Source organism: Azolla caroliniana, unplaced genomic scaffold, assembly GCF_043228905.1.
Source record: "Azolla caroliniana isolate FFs.n. ecotype wild unplaced genomic scaffold, voAzoCaro1.0.p SCAF_21, whole genome shotgun sequence".
NCBI classification, from domain to species: Eukaryota; Viridiplantae; Streptophyta; class Polypodiopsida; order Salviniales; family Salviniaceae; genus Azolla; species Azolla caroliniana.
The window spans coordinates 10760306-10775757 of NW_028230456.1; the positions used below are offsets into that span (position 1 = coordinate 10760306).

Below are 15452 nucleotides of genomic sequence, written 5' to 3' on the forward strand. Positions count from 1 at the left end.
GGCACGGATTCTGCAACTCCGCATAAAGCAAGTCGACACGAGTCGACAAGGACTCCGGAACACGAGTCGAAACAGATATCGGATACTGTCTGAAACCGACCCGACTTGAGCTTGAGGGGGCGTGTTGAGAATCAAGCTCAACTTGGTCTAGTGTTTGAACTCAACACCTTGAGAGTGAATAGACACTCCAACGGTCAAGAGTCAGCATTAAGTCACCTCTTTGTATTCTAGCATTTAGTATGAGTCATAGAATCTTATTCTATGACACATAACTTATGAGCTTTCACATTCCCCATGCTCCATGAGCCTTGTAGTTAATGAAGAGAGAGGGTGACTACATAAAGCACTCTCCTCCCACCTTATATAATGTTGAGTCTTTCTCCTTTGTCAATATACATTTACCTTGCGTATTCTCTGTGTTTCACTCTCACTCTCTCTCTCTCTCTCTCTCTCTCTCTCTCTCTCTCTCTTACACACAGACATAACTCACATCTCTTCCGCTTCACAACAATCCATCTGTTGATTCTTTACAATCGGTAATGATCGCCGATCGCCTGACTGCTGTCATCATCTCAATAAAAGATGGCAAAAAGATGTGGACAGTAGTGGCGTAATGGCTCACTCTGTTAGCACCGCTGGTGGAGCCCATGAAACAAAGGAAGAGGGGAAGACCGACAGAATCGACCCCCAAAACAAGTTCAAAATGGCAGCAACTCCTGGCTACCTAGGCGAAGGAATGACCGAATCGGAAGCGGCCGGCAGAGAAGGAGGCATCGATGAACACCTCGGGGAGACCTTTGAAAATCAAGTTGCGCCCGACGGAACAACAAGCAGAACAGCAACCGAAGAAAACGCAGGGGCAAGACCCCTTGGCGGCGTTAATCAACAAAAAGACTCTGGAGGAAGAACAACAGGAAGACGAGCCTACGAAGACGTTGTTACGTCGTCGCCAGACAAGTGAGAAGGGCCACGAAGGGGGGACATCAAGGCCAATGGAGGATATTATACTAGAAGCCCTCCCTGAGGAGCCGCTGCCTAGGAAGGCAGGAAAACTTGCTCAACAAGAATCGGGGACGGAGCAAGTGGTGCAACAGGACATCGCGGAACCAGCGGTCTAGGACACGACAGTACTGGTGGATCAAGAACTGGTCATTGAATTGCCGGCATCGCCGCCGCAGCAGCTATAACCAGAACCGGAGCGACCGCTTGAAGTAACCGTCAATAGTAGGTTCATGGCCAGTGAAAACACCCTCCCATGACCAGAACTAGAATGACAACAAGGCACCGACAGTCAATGGCTATGATGGGTAGTAGAACAAGTGACTGGGGTCGTCTGCCCGTTAGAAGCGGAAGAGAAAGCGCATGAAGACTGGTTACTAGCCACAAATCTGGAGCATGGAGGAAGACATAGAGAAGGCCAGAACAGAAATGGCCAAGTTGGTCATAGAAGGACCACAACAATCGGAACCGGTGGCTCCGGTAACTTTACAGAGCATTCCGACCCCGGTGACTAAGGCATGCCCGGATACTCATGAAACGTCAGCATAGGAGCTCACCACGCTAAGGGAAGACCTGGCGACACAAGAAGCCTTACGAGCCAGGGAACGAGAATTGAAAAAAGCGGCGGCGGAGGAACAACAGAAGACGGCCGATAGCCTCCGCCGAACAGAGGAAAGGTTGAGAAGAGGTCATCAAGCGTATGACCGGCTGAAAGAAGAGAAAGACAAACTCCTACAAGAAAAAGAGAAACTCCAACGGATGGCGGAAGTGGAGATTGAGCGCCTCAAAGAAGAGCTCTGGAAATAAAAAGACCATGAGGACCGTGCTCGCCGACTTATCAATCAAAAGCTAAAACAAAAAACCAACGACTTCTGTTGACTGCACCAGGATTATGAGCATTTGGATGTTGATCATAAGAAATTGATTACTGAAATTGACCAGTAGCAGGAAAAGTGCAGGGAACTCCGGGAGGAAATTAATCGGATAACGATGGCATTGATGGACAAGCAGTAGAAGGGAGCTGAAGCAGCTAAACAACTAGCGAAAGAGCGACTGGACCTGCAAGTGAAGCACCATGCGGAAACGGAGCACACTACAATGACTCTGAACAGAGTTCAGACAACCTATCAGACCCAACTCATGCACTACAGAAGCCAAGAAGTGGCAACCGCGAGCCTGATCAAGCAATTGAAGGACGAAGAAATAGGACGCGGAGAACAAGTCGAAGATGGGGCTGGGCTGGATCCGGGATATCATACTGGCATGGAGGAATCGAACAAAGAAATTAGTGGAAGAAAGCTCAGTATAGTGGTGCTCTAAGTGGGCTAAGCAGGCAACGGAGCTACAGTTGTTGTGGGCAAATGCGGAAAACCGGCGGAAAGAGGGCGACGAAGTTTACATCTTGGATAAGGAAAGCATCGAAGCGATAAAGGAAGAACTGTTGGATGATTTCATATTCTTGGCTGATGAGCAGAGGGTGGCGGTATGCCAGTTGGTGACACAATTGGATGATGACCAACTAGACAACCAACTCCGTTTCGAAAAGTACGAATGGGAACGACGACGGTAAGAAGTGGCCAAGAAAACTGTGGTGATTAGCATCAGTGACGAGGAGCCATCTTCAGAAAAAATGCTGGTTAAAGCCGGGGGAAGCCAACCAAATAGTACTCAGGAGGAGCCACTAAATGAAGGTCATCTGCAGGAACCGATGCACGCCGGACAGCAGAACCAGGAGACACTAGGACCAGTAGAACCGGAAAAGGAGGAAGAGCCGGTAAGACTAGTGGAGCCGGAAAAGGAGGATGAGCCGGTTAGACCGGCAGAGCCGTAGGAAACGGACGTCAACCAGAAGCAGCCACAACTAGAGCGAGAGCAACAACAAGAGCAATTGAAGGAACAACAGAAATCGGGGCAACAACAGGAGGAGGAACAATAGCAGCAACAGATGACAGAACAACTTTCCGAAGAACCATTGGAACCCTTAGATCAAAGATTTCTGGACATTTTGGAGGATGAATGAAAAACACGTTCGCGTTCACAAGTGGAAGGATCGCGCATAAATGGAAGGAGAAGGGAAATTTTAGGGGTTTTTCAATGATTTTACAAAACACATTGATACCAGTATCATACAAGTTCAAACATACTATGAAAAAGGTTAAAAATCCACTATTTTCGTGATTTAGAAGTAACTAAAAAAAGACGAATTTCAAAAACATACATTCTCAATTTATATCACAAACTTTACAACCAATGTTATTTTATAAGAAACGATTTTTGGGAAATCATAAGAATTCAAAACACATGATTTTATATTACTCGATTTGTTACAAGCGGAATGTAGTTACACTTAATAGCCAAATATACATTCATGATCACTCCTTTACGGAGAATCACTACTATAACTAATATACAATGACGATTCCTCCTCATCATCCTCGGATGTACCAATCAGTGCATTATCTTCGTCATAAACCAAATGGTTTGACTCTAGATTATATGTAGCAGATCTCGTTTGCCTTTGACTCGAGCCACCTTGTAGACCTGGTAATTTTTCTTTTATTATATCTATTGTTGACTTCCTTAATCATCCGGCTTTTTGTAAGTGTGAAGTCGTACACGATGATATCCACATCAGAGATATCAAGGGTCGAGGTGTTACGAATGTTTCGCTTCCTCTTCCTACCTCCCCTTCTTGTTTGGCATTCAATCATCTCCAATGTATACTTACCTGTAAAAGCATTTGCACTTCTAGTGTTGTACCAATGAACATTTATAGACTTGATCGTGTTATCTATTTCATGCATTAGCACTTCTAGAATTTTACCAACCCAAAATTGGTGGCCATGTGAGTTCTCATCAGCCGGCGTTGCAATCAACATCCCCGCGGTGAGCTCTTGCAAATTTCCTTGCCATCTAGCTTCGGCTGCTTTGGTCATCCTTGGTCCCACATAAATGTCTCTTTGTTGTGGATGGACCAAGCTGTCATTAATCGCATTTACTAGTCGCTCCGGACTTCTATTTACGCGATCATGTTGCAGCGACCATGTGAATGGCGTTTCCAAATTCCAATTATCAACAGATACACAATTGTCTATAATTTCTTTCTGATCACTATAAAATACATCCCACCATGACGTGTCTTGTTGTGTGGCATATTTCTTGGCGGCCTCAATATGTTTTCTTTTTTCTTCTAAGGCTTGGAGCCATGACCGTTTTTGTTCTAATACCAAGTCGCTCTGCAACTGTCCTTTCTTCTCAATTGGCATTTGCTTAGCTCCATGGACAATTGTACTCGGCATACAAAGTAATAACTGGCAACCACCTTCAGGTTCCCATGTTGTAGAAGATGAATATTGTTTAGCATACAAAAGTGTAGAACCACTTATTCCATTTTTCTTTATCAAAAAAATGTGATTGAAACTTATATTGTTTAACTGAGCAAGCACTTTAACATTCCCACCACCCCCATCTAATATATATCTCTTAAAGTCATATACCTCCTTCAAGTGTAACACTTTTGGGCGTGGTGTATATGCATCACAAATGACATCAAATAGTTTAGGTAAAGTGAAAGCATCATGCCGAGACAACTGTCTGGAGAATGTGCTAAACATCTGATCTATATGGTCATGTGTGTGGCCAACCAAAAGGAAATTGACTTTCACTTTCCTAAACAATTCTAGGTTGACCAACATACTTAGATAGCCAAATACAGTTGAATTTTTGTTCTCTCTAGCAGTATTGTCCAATTGAATGTATAGAACAGGGGGGAAAGGTTGTCCCCAAGACATCAAAACTCGGTGAATCACTGTAACTGTTAGGTTAGGGTCATTGTGAACATTGGGGTAAGTAATGAAGACGTGAGGTCGAATAGACCTATTATAAGCCAAGCATCCCACCAAGTGCATTTGAACAAGGCACTCATCATTGACATCTTTGGGGAGCCTCCGCATATGCGGCAAGCATGTCTTCTTCTGGTCCATGCCATCTATCATTAAGCACATGTATTGTTCAGGCCTCTTCAAACACTTCTCTCTATGATGCATCGCCTTCCTTCGTTCTAAGGATTGTGCCTCACGATGCTCTTGTAGTAACTTCTTACTCGTATCCTTTTCCATTGATGTCTTTGCACCTTTAGCCAAACTTTTAAGATTTGCACAAATGGAGCAATAACCCATACGTACTTTACGAGGAATAATAACATTTGAAAACCGAGCTCTCCATAATCTTGTGAATTGGCTATAGGTGATAGACTTATTACGTGAGCCCAACATTTCAGATCGATAGACATCATAAACTTCCCGACGGGTATAATTATCAGAAAGATGCATCCTACCTGTAGTGGGCATTACTTCACAATTTAACTGAAAGTAAGTTTTCATCCAGCCAATAGCTAGTCTTCCAATTGCACCTTTCATACTTGGAACCTCTTTACAATTGAGCATCTGATCCCCGCTAAGTAGACGTTGTTGTACTCTATGTAGCCGCATGTTACTAACACATAACACAATTTTGAATGCAACTCTACATATCAGTTGCGCATGGAACCGTACATTTGTCAGATACTAGTTGCATATGTGATCCGAGGTAAGTGTCTTGCTCATCACCGGTCATCGAAAAATAGTATCGCCTTAATTCTCGCAACTTTGATTTTCCAATCATAGACATACAACCACGGGCACAACATATTTTGTTGACATCAAATCCAATCTGTTTATCTGATGTCACCAAGCTAAATCTAGCCAGACGAATTCTTCGTGGGATTCTTCTAATATGCATAGGGCTCCCAGATTTCTCTTCCTGCATAGAGGTTGGTGTAACCTTGTTACAGTCTAATTCTCTGTTCTGACCATCGCCAATGTTATTCAATGTTTCCTGGGCACTTCCTTCATTCCCGGTATCTTTATTAATATCGTATTCTTCAATAGAGAACTCTTCACATGTGTCATTATTTGCATTCCCTGTAGATGAGCTCAGACAATATTCTTCGATAGAATATGGTGAGTCGGTCGAAAGACAATATTCTTCAATCGAATATGGTGACTCTGTTGATAAACAATACTCTTCAGTAGTAAACGATGGGTCTGATGACAAACAATATTCTTCAATCGAGAACGGTGAATCTTCACTCATGGCTTAAGGTCTAGATAGGGCTCTCTAAGTTATACTCCTCTCTAACCATATACTCCTCCCTAAACATAAACTTCTCTCTAAACAAAAGCCAAATCAATAGAATGTCTATATTATGTAATATTCTATTAAAATACAATACATCTAAAAATTATTTTTAATAAAGTAATTTAACTTAAATTATCAATCATTATATAAACTAGATCTAAATGATGTTAAATCAAGTAAAATATAAAACTAATCATTAACAAGCCTTGAATATGTTGGATTAATGTTAAAATCATTGGCTAATTAATGACACCCATTTTGATATAGAACGTCTCACTCATTGATTCTTTAATGCTCACCATTTTAAATATTAGACTTATCAATCATTGGTTAATTCATGCCCACATCTTTAATACATAACTATTGAGAGTCATAAAATTTTTTGCTTTTAGTAATCAATCATTGGTACATTCATGAACCTCTATCATTGTCTCCTTCATAACCTTTGAAGTGATTGTAGGTTGTTATGAGTATAAAAGATTGATCAATATGTTAGTTTGACTTTATAATCATTAATACAATCATAAGTTACTATAGTTAATGTGACTATGGTTACAAACTAACTATCCTCAAAGTTACCAACATTGGTTAAGATGACTATGGTTACTTTAACCATGGGTTCAATCCCTATAAATAGGAAGACCTCATCATATTTCACTCACCAGAGCGTACAGAGCGTACAGAGCACTCAGAGCACACAGAGCACACAGAGCACTCAAGGCACAAAGCACGAAAGCGCGATCTCCGCCTCCACACAACACGATCAACCATGTCTTCCAAGAGAGTCGAGCGCGAGGAGTCCAGGTAGGCCTCTGACACTGTGGACATTTTTGTAAATATGTTTCGTTTCCCAAGAACTCGATACGGCGTATCGAGTTCATGTATACAATACAAATATTTATACACGAACTCGATACAGCGTATCGAGTTCGTGTGTAAATATTTGTATTGTATACATGAACTCGATACGCCGTATCGAGTTCGTGTTTAAAGTATAGGTTTTAAACATGAACTCGATACGGCGTATCGAGTTCGTGTTCATAGTGTAGGTTTTAAACACGAACTCGATACGCCGTATCGAGTTCGTGTTTATCGAGTTCATGTTTAAAGTTTGAATTTTAAACATGAACTCGATACGCCGTATCGAGTTCGTGTTTAAAACCTATACTTTAAACACGAACTCGATACGGCGTATCGAGTTCGTGTTTAAAGTGTAGCCTTTGAGAGAGAAAAATCGTTTACGGGGTGGAAATGTTATCAAATTGTCTGTCAAAATCAGTCTTTTTATGTTGAGTTTACTTACTTCTAAACAAATACATGCTCTAATTATAAGTGTTTTTTGACCTACTTTAGCTTAAAATAGTAGAAAATGATCTACAAATTGCATTCACTATGGCAAATTCTCATCAATATAGGTTTAGAATCTATATAAGTCATACCTACTATTTAAAAGAATATATAACCCGTTTTACTTATTACGATATATATTTTCTAGGTTGAATAGCCCTGCCTAGAATAGATTTTTGAATATGTTACTGCTCCTAGAAACTGTTCTTCATTATAATAATAACTTCAATCTACGTAACTGTCTAACTTATGTTTTTGCATATACTTTCTTAAATAGGTCGTTTGAGAATCTGTCAGACCGACCCGTGAAGAAAATTAAGCTTCGCATACAAGGTTCTCCAATCGAAGCCCAGACCAAGGTAACTCCGGAGACCATGAAGAGAGGAAAAAAGCTTCTCTTTAACGAAGAGACAAAATCTCAGCCCCATAGTGATGTAAGCCAAAAGAAAATTGTCGCCGCTACTGGAGGCGAAGACCTTCCTGACCGAGATCTAATGGACAAGGAATGGTGTATGCAATATGTCGACTCAAAGAAAAAAGTCGTATTGTATACAGCAAAGAAGAAGGGTGAGGGGCAGCTAGGAAAAGAAACTCCATTTATGTATGGCCGAATTCTACGATTTGACTACGAAGATGCAGATTCGGCCAACATACTGGTAATGATAGAGTGCTCCAAGGGGGTACGCAAAGTGTTCCTTTCAGAAGATCTTTTAGTAAAGGAATCTTGTGGGCCTGAAGTGTTCAAAAAAGCACTTGATAACTCACAAAACCTGATTGTTACCTTGAGGCCTTATATACAAGGCCATGTAACTCTACGAGATGAAGAGCCCTCCCACTTGAAGGCCACTAAAAAGGTATCCAAAGTCCAGTCAAGACCAGCCAAGAAGAAGACAACGAAAATGTCGGATACGGATTCGACAAGTGAAAATGAAGAAGAGGATAATAAGGGGACGCCAGGAGCCGAGCTGGCCTCGGGTGTTTTGTCATCCGAGCAGAATAAAATAAGAAGAGAGTTAATGCAACGGAAGCTGGTCAGGAAAGGGCAAGTATTTAATTTGCCTATAACACACATCCATCGGCCCCCTATTGATGAAAAAACAGGTCGAAGACCACTTGAGATTAGAGAGCCTCATCGCATGCATGTTCAAAATCTCAAGAAAAAAATGAAAATTAATCCTCATGCCACAGTGGTGCCTTTTATTGTTATGGTGGATCCTGAAGAATGTGAAACCATTGAAGATTTTGATATCAGAAAGCATGATCAATATAATTATTTTGTCATTGGTGGATCGCATTCAGCAGAGGCACGTCGACAACTTGTAAGAGAACATCCAACCACTTTCTTCTTCAAGTATGCCGAGTGCAAAATATATGTTGGGCTCACAACCGAAGAGGCTAAGCTGTTGGCATGGGACCATAATAATGATAATGACTATAGGCAGAAAATGTCGTCTATTGAGCGTATCCGGTTCTTCCACCACGAGTATTTAGATGTGAAACAAAAGTTTGGTGTGAAGTTACATCCAGGCCTTCGACGTCAATGTCTGCATGAAGTCGGCATTGTGGTAGATGATAATGTTAGGTCCGATGGTCTTCGAAAGTATGAATCTTGGTTTCAATTGGCGTTTAGAGATGGAGAAGTATGGGACCTCCAAGATCAAATCTTCTCAATGTGGGAGAATAAGGAGGTAAAGGGTCAACGACAAAAGAAATGTAGGGTTGACCCTCAACTAGAATTAAAGTCACAAGCCGCCAAGAAAATTGACTTGACAATTGAAGAAGCGGCAGACGACATGAAGCTGTCTCTATGGAGAGCGATGCAAGGTATTAAGGACGAGCAGCTTCTTGTGTCCGTTTTGTCAAGGGTTGTGGCGAAAGATTTAAGCCTTGAAGAAATGGTCACCGAGTTCAATAAGTAAGTCTTTCAAATACTGAAATTGTAGTCTATCTGGTGTAATTCAAAGTTCTAATCTTGATTTCTAATTTTACAGTCATAAGGTGTACATGAAGATCCAAGAAGTAATGATGAAACAACTTGGATGTATAACTTGGGAACAAGTGACCGAGGATTATCCTCTAACGTCTTCGTATAAGGCGTTATCAGAGTATTTTATTGCATTCAAGGATTGGGTTAGTATTGATATTTTTTCATTACCCTTTCATCATATGTAGAGGTTGTATAATAATACTTGATGTCCTATTGCTTCTATTAGAAACCGTGTCGAGGCAAGAAACAAGGAGAAGTTAAGGATATACACGATTTCCCTACATCCTTCCTTGCACATCTCGAGCGAGCCAGAAAAGAAAAGGATCGTCGCTTAGTCAAGGCGTACGAAATGGAGGAAGATGGCTCGTTTAAAAAATTTAGCCACAAGAAAGATATTACGAGAGATCTTTACTACGATGTGGTTTGCGGTGATGTCATCGACTTGATCCAGAAGGTGCCAAAGAAGGAATATACGCTAATGATTGCGGATATTCCTTACGGATTTCGAATGGCTGGGTCATCATACGACGATGAACCGTTTAGGTTTAAACAATTGGAGAAGATGGTCAAGGATTTCGCTGAGCTAACGACCGCATCCTTGTGGCGAATAGTTGTCTTTCATAGTATGGACCAAGGGTACTCGGTAGCTCAAGCTTTGAGATCTCGTTGCCATGGCATCGAGAACCTTGCATGGTAAGGATTATTTATAGGTGTCTTTCATTATATTGCAATTCTTAAGGTTGTTGAATCTATTTTTAACTCGATGAATTATTTTTTATAGGATCAAGACCAATGTAAATAGAGGGCCAACTTTTCAGTTCGTTAATGCCATTGAGTACATAACGGTTGGCTACTTCGATGAAATTAAAAAACAGAGAATCAAAGAGCATTCTAATGAAGTGGGAGGTTCAAATCTGTTGGTATATCCAGCAGTGACTCGGAAATTGCAACATGTCACCACGACAGAACGGGGACTTGTCAACCCATACCAAAAACCTCAACGACTTATGATGCGCTTGATCGAGATGTTTTCCGTCGAAGGAGACTGGATATTAGATCTCTTTTCTGGCACAGGTATTCCTCGAACTAGGGTAACGATCTTGAGATAACCAATCACTTTTTTCGTTTGACAACTAAATCTTCTTGTTACTTACATCATAGGAACTACGTCAGCATGTGCATTGAAGCTGTTTAGGAATACAGTTGCATTGGAGAAGGACGAGGACCAAGTTATATTTATTAATATGCGAATTAAGGCTTTGTGGGAGTGCCCAGACCAGGATGAGGAGGTCGGTGCAAAGAACCTCGCCAATACAGAAAGGTTTCAACCCGCTTCGCGAGAGCCTATTCCTCCGTTAGCCGGCGAACCGGGAGAGCTAATAGAGCTTGATGATGAGCTTATAGAAGATATTTCGTTGGCCCGGCTAACAGGGGAAACCAATGCACGTATAGCCGAAGACAGTTCTACACAAGATGATGAAGAAAATGACGTAGATGAATTGATTGCTATGTAATAGACTCTATAAAGAATATGACACTGACGATTTGTTAAGATTTCACATTATTAATACAAATTTTGGGTTTTACCTAGTGGATTCTATTCTTTATAATCATCTATATGTTTCAATTTTATTTTTATATACCTCATTAGTAGATTTATGATATTGGTTTCACCGCGTGCATAGCTGACTACCAAACTTATGGAGAAACATGAACTAGCTTAAATGGAGGCTGATTTTGGTCCAAGCTAACCTTAACAGAACATGGCCCTATAATTATTGCCATGACTGTCCATGTTGTTATTATGGATCTTTGTCTTATATTGTTAAAACTATTATGTTTCTATTCCATTGCTGCTTAGATTGTGTAGTGTGTTGATAATGGTTCCAGTTGCGTTATCGTTCGGAGTTTGATCTTGTGTGAATCACCTAAGCAATAGAGTAGATCAATTTTAAATACAGGTATGAAAGCCTAATAGGTTTGTTATTTCCACGACATTATCCTAAAGTTCACTGCCTTACATTGTGCACAATTATATACACATATGGTTTGATCCCATATGAACAAACTGAGGAATAGATTAGATCAACTTTTAATATAAGTATTGAATACTTTAATAAGTTAGTTATTCCAATCACTTATCCTAATGTGCACTATCCTACATTTTCGACAATTACATACATGCACGTATGGGTCAAAGTATAAATTATATCTCATTTTATTAGTATGGATACAAGTACACCTCATAATTTTGTAAAACCTACCTAATTAATATAAGTCTTTAAGTTAGTGTTTCCCTTGTCGCACAATAGTGCCATATTGAGCCATAGTTGAACTTTATTTAGATACATTAACTTATCAACATGTCTAAACTTGCATGATTTCTAATGATCTCCACTCGTAGATCTATCATGTATTTTTATATTTGCAAATTCTTATCAAGTTGAGGAACATGTGATACTAGTGCATCCAATTATTGTAGAGAGGGTGTATTTGCTTCGTTTTAAGAAGATTCTACAAGTGGAATGCGCAATCCTTCCACTTGTGAACGCGAACGTGTTGAAACCAGATTGTGGGATTTGACGTAAAAGACACTATCCCACGGGCGTGCCATGTGTTAACCGGTTGGCAAGGAAAGTCCAAAATGGAAGAAGGGGATAATTAATAACCAGGAACTGATTATATATATATAGAATTATTATGATTTGAGAAGTGAACGGACGGACCCAGAATCGGTATGCCGATCCGGATCCGAACCAGTTCGTAACTGGTTGTCGGTTGACACTGGTTTGTACCTAGAGCGGGAGACCTATAAAAAGGCCCGATGAGATTGTAATCTTTAGCGGATAATTAATAAGAGTGTTGTTGTTCTGTATCTTAATCAAGTTAATTGTCGTTCTGTGCTAAGGGTCTGCTTGATGAAGTCTATTGCAACAATTCTTTGTTTGTTTTTTGCAATTGTTCTTCTGTCTGTCGAAGTCGTTCCGACAACTGCTAGTTTTCGGCTTGCTTACTTGTGCATTGAGCATTCAAAATTTCCCATGATGCCGTTGCCTTTTTATACAAATCAGCCATATCCTTGGCTGCTTGGCTTGCCTTTACATATTCTCTATGTACCTCTACCAGAGCCTCATGCAATGGTGGCATCTGGATGGCTTCTCCCTTATTTTTCGCATTCCGCTGTCAGCTAATCTGATCGACCTCTTGCTGCTCCTACGGCTCAACAACTCCAATTAATGATTTCTGGATCATTATCTGATCCCGGTGCTCCTGTGCCACTCTCTCCGACACCTCCTATAATCTACGGGCCAACCACTCTACTAATTCATAAGAACTGCTGAATTGTAGAATGGCGGCAAGTTCATGTGATACTGGAGGGATGTTGCAGAATGCAGTTGCTTCCCGCACCGTTGTTACCGACGACTGCCCTTTCTGCGTGGCTTGCTCCTCTGTTCTCCGCTTTTTCTATGTAGGTTCCTCTTGTTGAGCCTGCAGAAAGCGTCGAGCCCTTTTCTTTACCCGACTTTGTCGTTGCATTAGTTGGTCAAGTTCAACAGGTGTCGATTCTTGATTAGGTTGGGGTGGTTGTGGGACAGGTACGGAGTCGGGTTGGGGATTTTGTGTCGACTCCGGAATAGGTGAGGGTACCAGTTGTTGTTGTTCGGGTTCAGGTTGAGTGATATCGACCTGCGTTGATTCTGCTTCCTGCCACTCCTCACGTTGTACTTGTCATCGGGGTCAGGAAGCTAGTTGTGGCCGTAGTAGCCTCTGTTCTTCTGGTCGGATTTCCGATCTCTGTGTCAGAAAAAGCACCGACAACTAGTGAGCAAAGATCGGCTTCATTGGTTTCCCAGTTTGCACCCCATACAGTTGTTCCCACAGAGCTTCTGCCGACAGCAACCCCCAGTCAAAAACTTTGCCCTTGTACGTGGCAATTATGAAGCTGACTCTCTTTTTGGGCATGCAGTAAAATCGGGGACTAACAAATCCCACTTCTAACAAAAATTTGGCTACTTCATGAAAAAAGTTGTCCTCCCCTCCCTGTGTTTGAAAAGCTTTGGCCGAGGAGAATATTCTCCGAAATACGACCTGAGCATGTCCTTGTCCATTTTTTGGACAACATGAAAGCCTTCTCGTTTTAATTCCAATACTCGGCGTACCTGTTTGTTCGTAATTTTGGAGACATTGATCTGCTGCAGAAGTTCTACAGCATGAGGGTGGGGCTCTGCCTCTGCAACCTTGATGAAACCCTGCAGATTCTTGTTCACGAGCCACTTGCGCAAGTTATCGGAAACAAGGATTGGCATTATTTCGTCTTCGAGAGAAAGGTCGGAGTTCTGTAGTGAAAGCGAAGAAAGCTTTAGGTATGGCGAGGAAGGGCAGAAAACTTTTTAGCACGAATACACTTTTGTCTTTGTAGTGACAAAAGATGAAGAAATAGGTTTTATGGAAATGAAGTGTTGCATGATACCTAGGGAATAGAGAAAGCTACTATTAATGTAAGTAATAGTCCAGAAATAATAATAATGGCTCCACTACTCTTTTAATGTGTGCATGTATTATTACCACTAGTTTACTTATAGTGTGACAAAGACTTTCCCAAGATTTCCTTTTCTGACAATTAGTTACTTTTTTTGCCAAGATAATAATTAGTTAGTTACTATTATTTATTTATTTATTTATTTGTGTGTGACGTCTACCATGTCACGTTGCGGAGAATGTAGCCTAAAAGGGGTTCTCCGGTATTGACCCGTGATAGGGTTTATGCCGAAAACCATTTACCCATTTCGGTAGAATGTCATCGGACAGTGTTCCGACTTGATACGTACCATTTTTGCTAATAATAATCCAGAATGGTCCTGTCCATTGAAATCGAAGCTTCCTAGGCATAGACCCCATTTTTGTTTGAGACACTAACACCGATCTTTTGATTGGGAATTGTTTCTCTGCATGTCGACGGTGACGATCCACAAATGCTTTCGTTTGTCGTTGCTTCCGCTCTAAATCTATCATAGCCTGTATCCGACTTTCCTCTAGTAGCAGTAATCCTTCTTTCCGAATTTGTTCCGACTGTAGCTCATCTAACCTTTCTGTTGCTTGAATTCGGAGTGTCGGAACTTGAAACTCTATTGGCATTACGACATCTAAACCAAATGCCATGCGAAAAGGAGTCGATTTGATAGAAGTCTTATATGAAGTCCTATATGCCCATAAGGCACTATTCAGTTTCTGATCCCAATCTGTACGATTTTCATTAACTATTTTCTTGAGTATCATTTGCAATGTTTTATTTGTCAACTCCACTAGCCCATTTGCTTGAGGGTAATAAGGAATACTTTTCTTCTGAACCACTGCATAATATTTATATCATTCATGTACAATTTTATTAATTAAATGTGTACCTTGATCACTTACCAATTCAATTGGACACCCATACCGGCACCATATACTTTCGTATAGAAATTTTGTTGTCGATGCTGCCATGTTATCCCGTAAGGGTTTAGCCTCTACCCACTTAATGCAGTAATCAATGGCTACTATGATGTATCGATTCCTTGTTTGAATCGTTGCTGGTTTAAATGGGCCGACAAAGTCTAATCCCCATTTCTGGAATGGTTCCAAAGGCAAGATAGGTTGAAATGGCATCCTGTCTTTTTCGGTAGGTTGACCCATTCTCTAACATAAATCGCATTTCCAACAATATTCGACTGCATCTTTCATAACTGTTGGCCACCATAACCCACTGTTCCAAATTTTCCGAGTAGTAGTTTCGTCGGCGTAGTGCCTTTTCGCTAGACCATAGTGAGATTCTCGAAGATTTATCTCTTTCTCAAATTGTCGTACTGCTGGTCGCCAAATTCCATCAGCTCCTTTATGGTGCATGGTGTCATTTAAAAGACAAAAATTCTAGTTGCGAACCACTAACCGTTTTCTTTCGTTT

At 40.9% G+C, this 15452-nt stretch overlaps 1 protein-coding gene across 1 annotated transcript; it reads right to left on the reverse strand.

Moving 5' to 3' along the window:
* Nucleotides 1–2840: 2840 nt before the first annotated feature.
* On the reverse strand, nucleotides 2841–15184 carry LOC147850623 (uncharacterized). The gene is made up of 3 exons (XM_087336278.1): nucleotides 14962–15184; nucleotides 14341–14862; nucleotides 2841–2995 (listed from the first exon to the last, which is right to left on the reverse strand). The coding sequence occupies exons 1-3, from the start codon at nucleotides 15182–15184 to the stop codon at nucleotides 2841–2843; spliced, it is 900 nt and encodes a 299-aa protein (XP_087192404.1).
* Between the last annotated feature and the right edge of the window lie 268 nt (nucleotides 15185–15452).

What these genes read in the sequence shown, in the direction of transcription:
- LOC147850623 (XM_087336278.1), bottom strand. Translation starts at nt 15,184, where the DNA reads ATGGGTCAACCTACCGAAAAAGACAGGATGCCATTTCAACCTATCTTG. An exon ending in AACAAAATTTCTATACGAAA is followed by an intron (nt 14,863 to 14,961) that starts GTATATGGTGCC and finishes AATATTATGCAG; the next exon opens with TGGTTCAGAAGAAAAGTATT. An exon ending in GATTATTATTAGCAAAAATG is followed by an intron (nt 2,996 to 14,340) that starts GTACGTATCAAG and finishes CAAAATGTCCAG; the next exon opens with AAATCTTTGATCTAAGGGTT.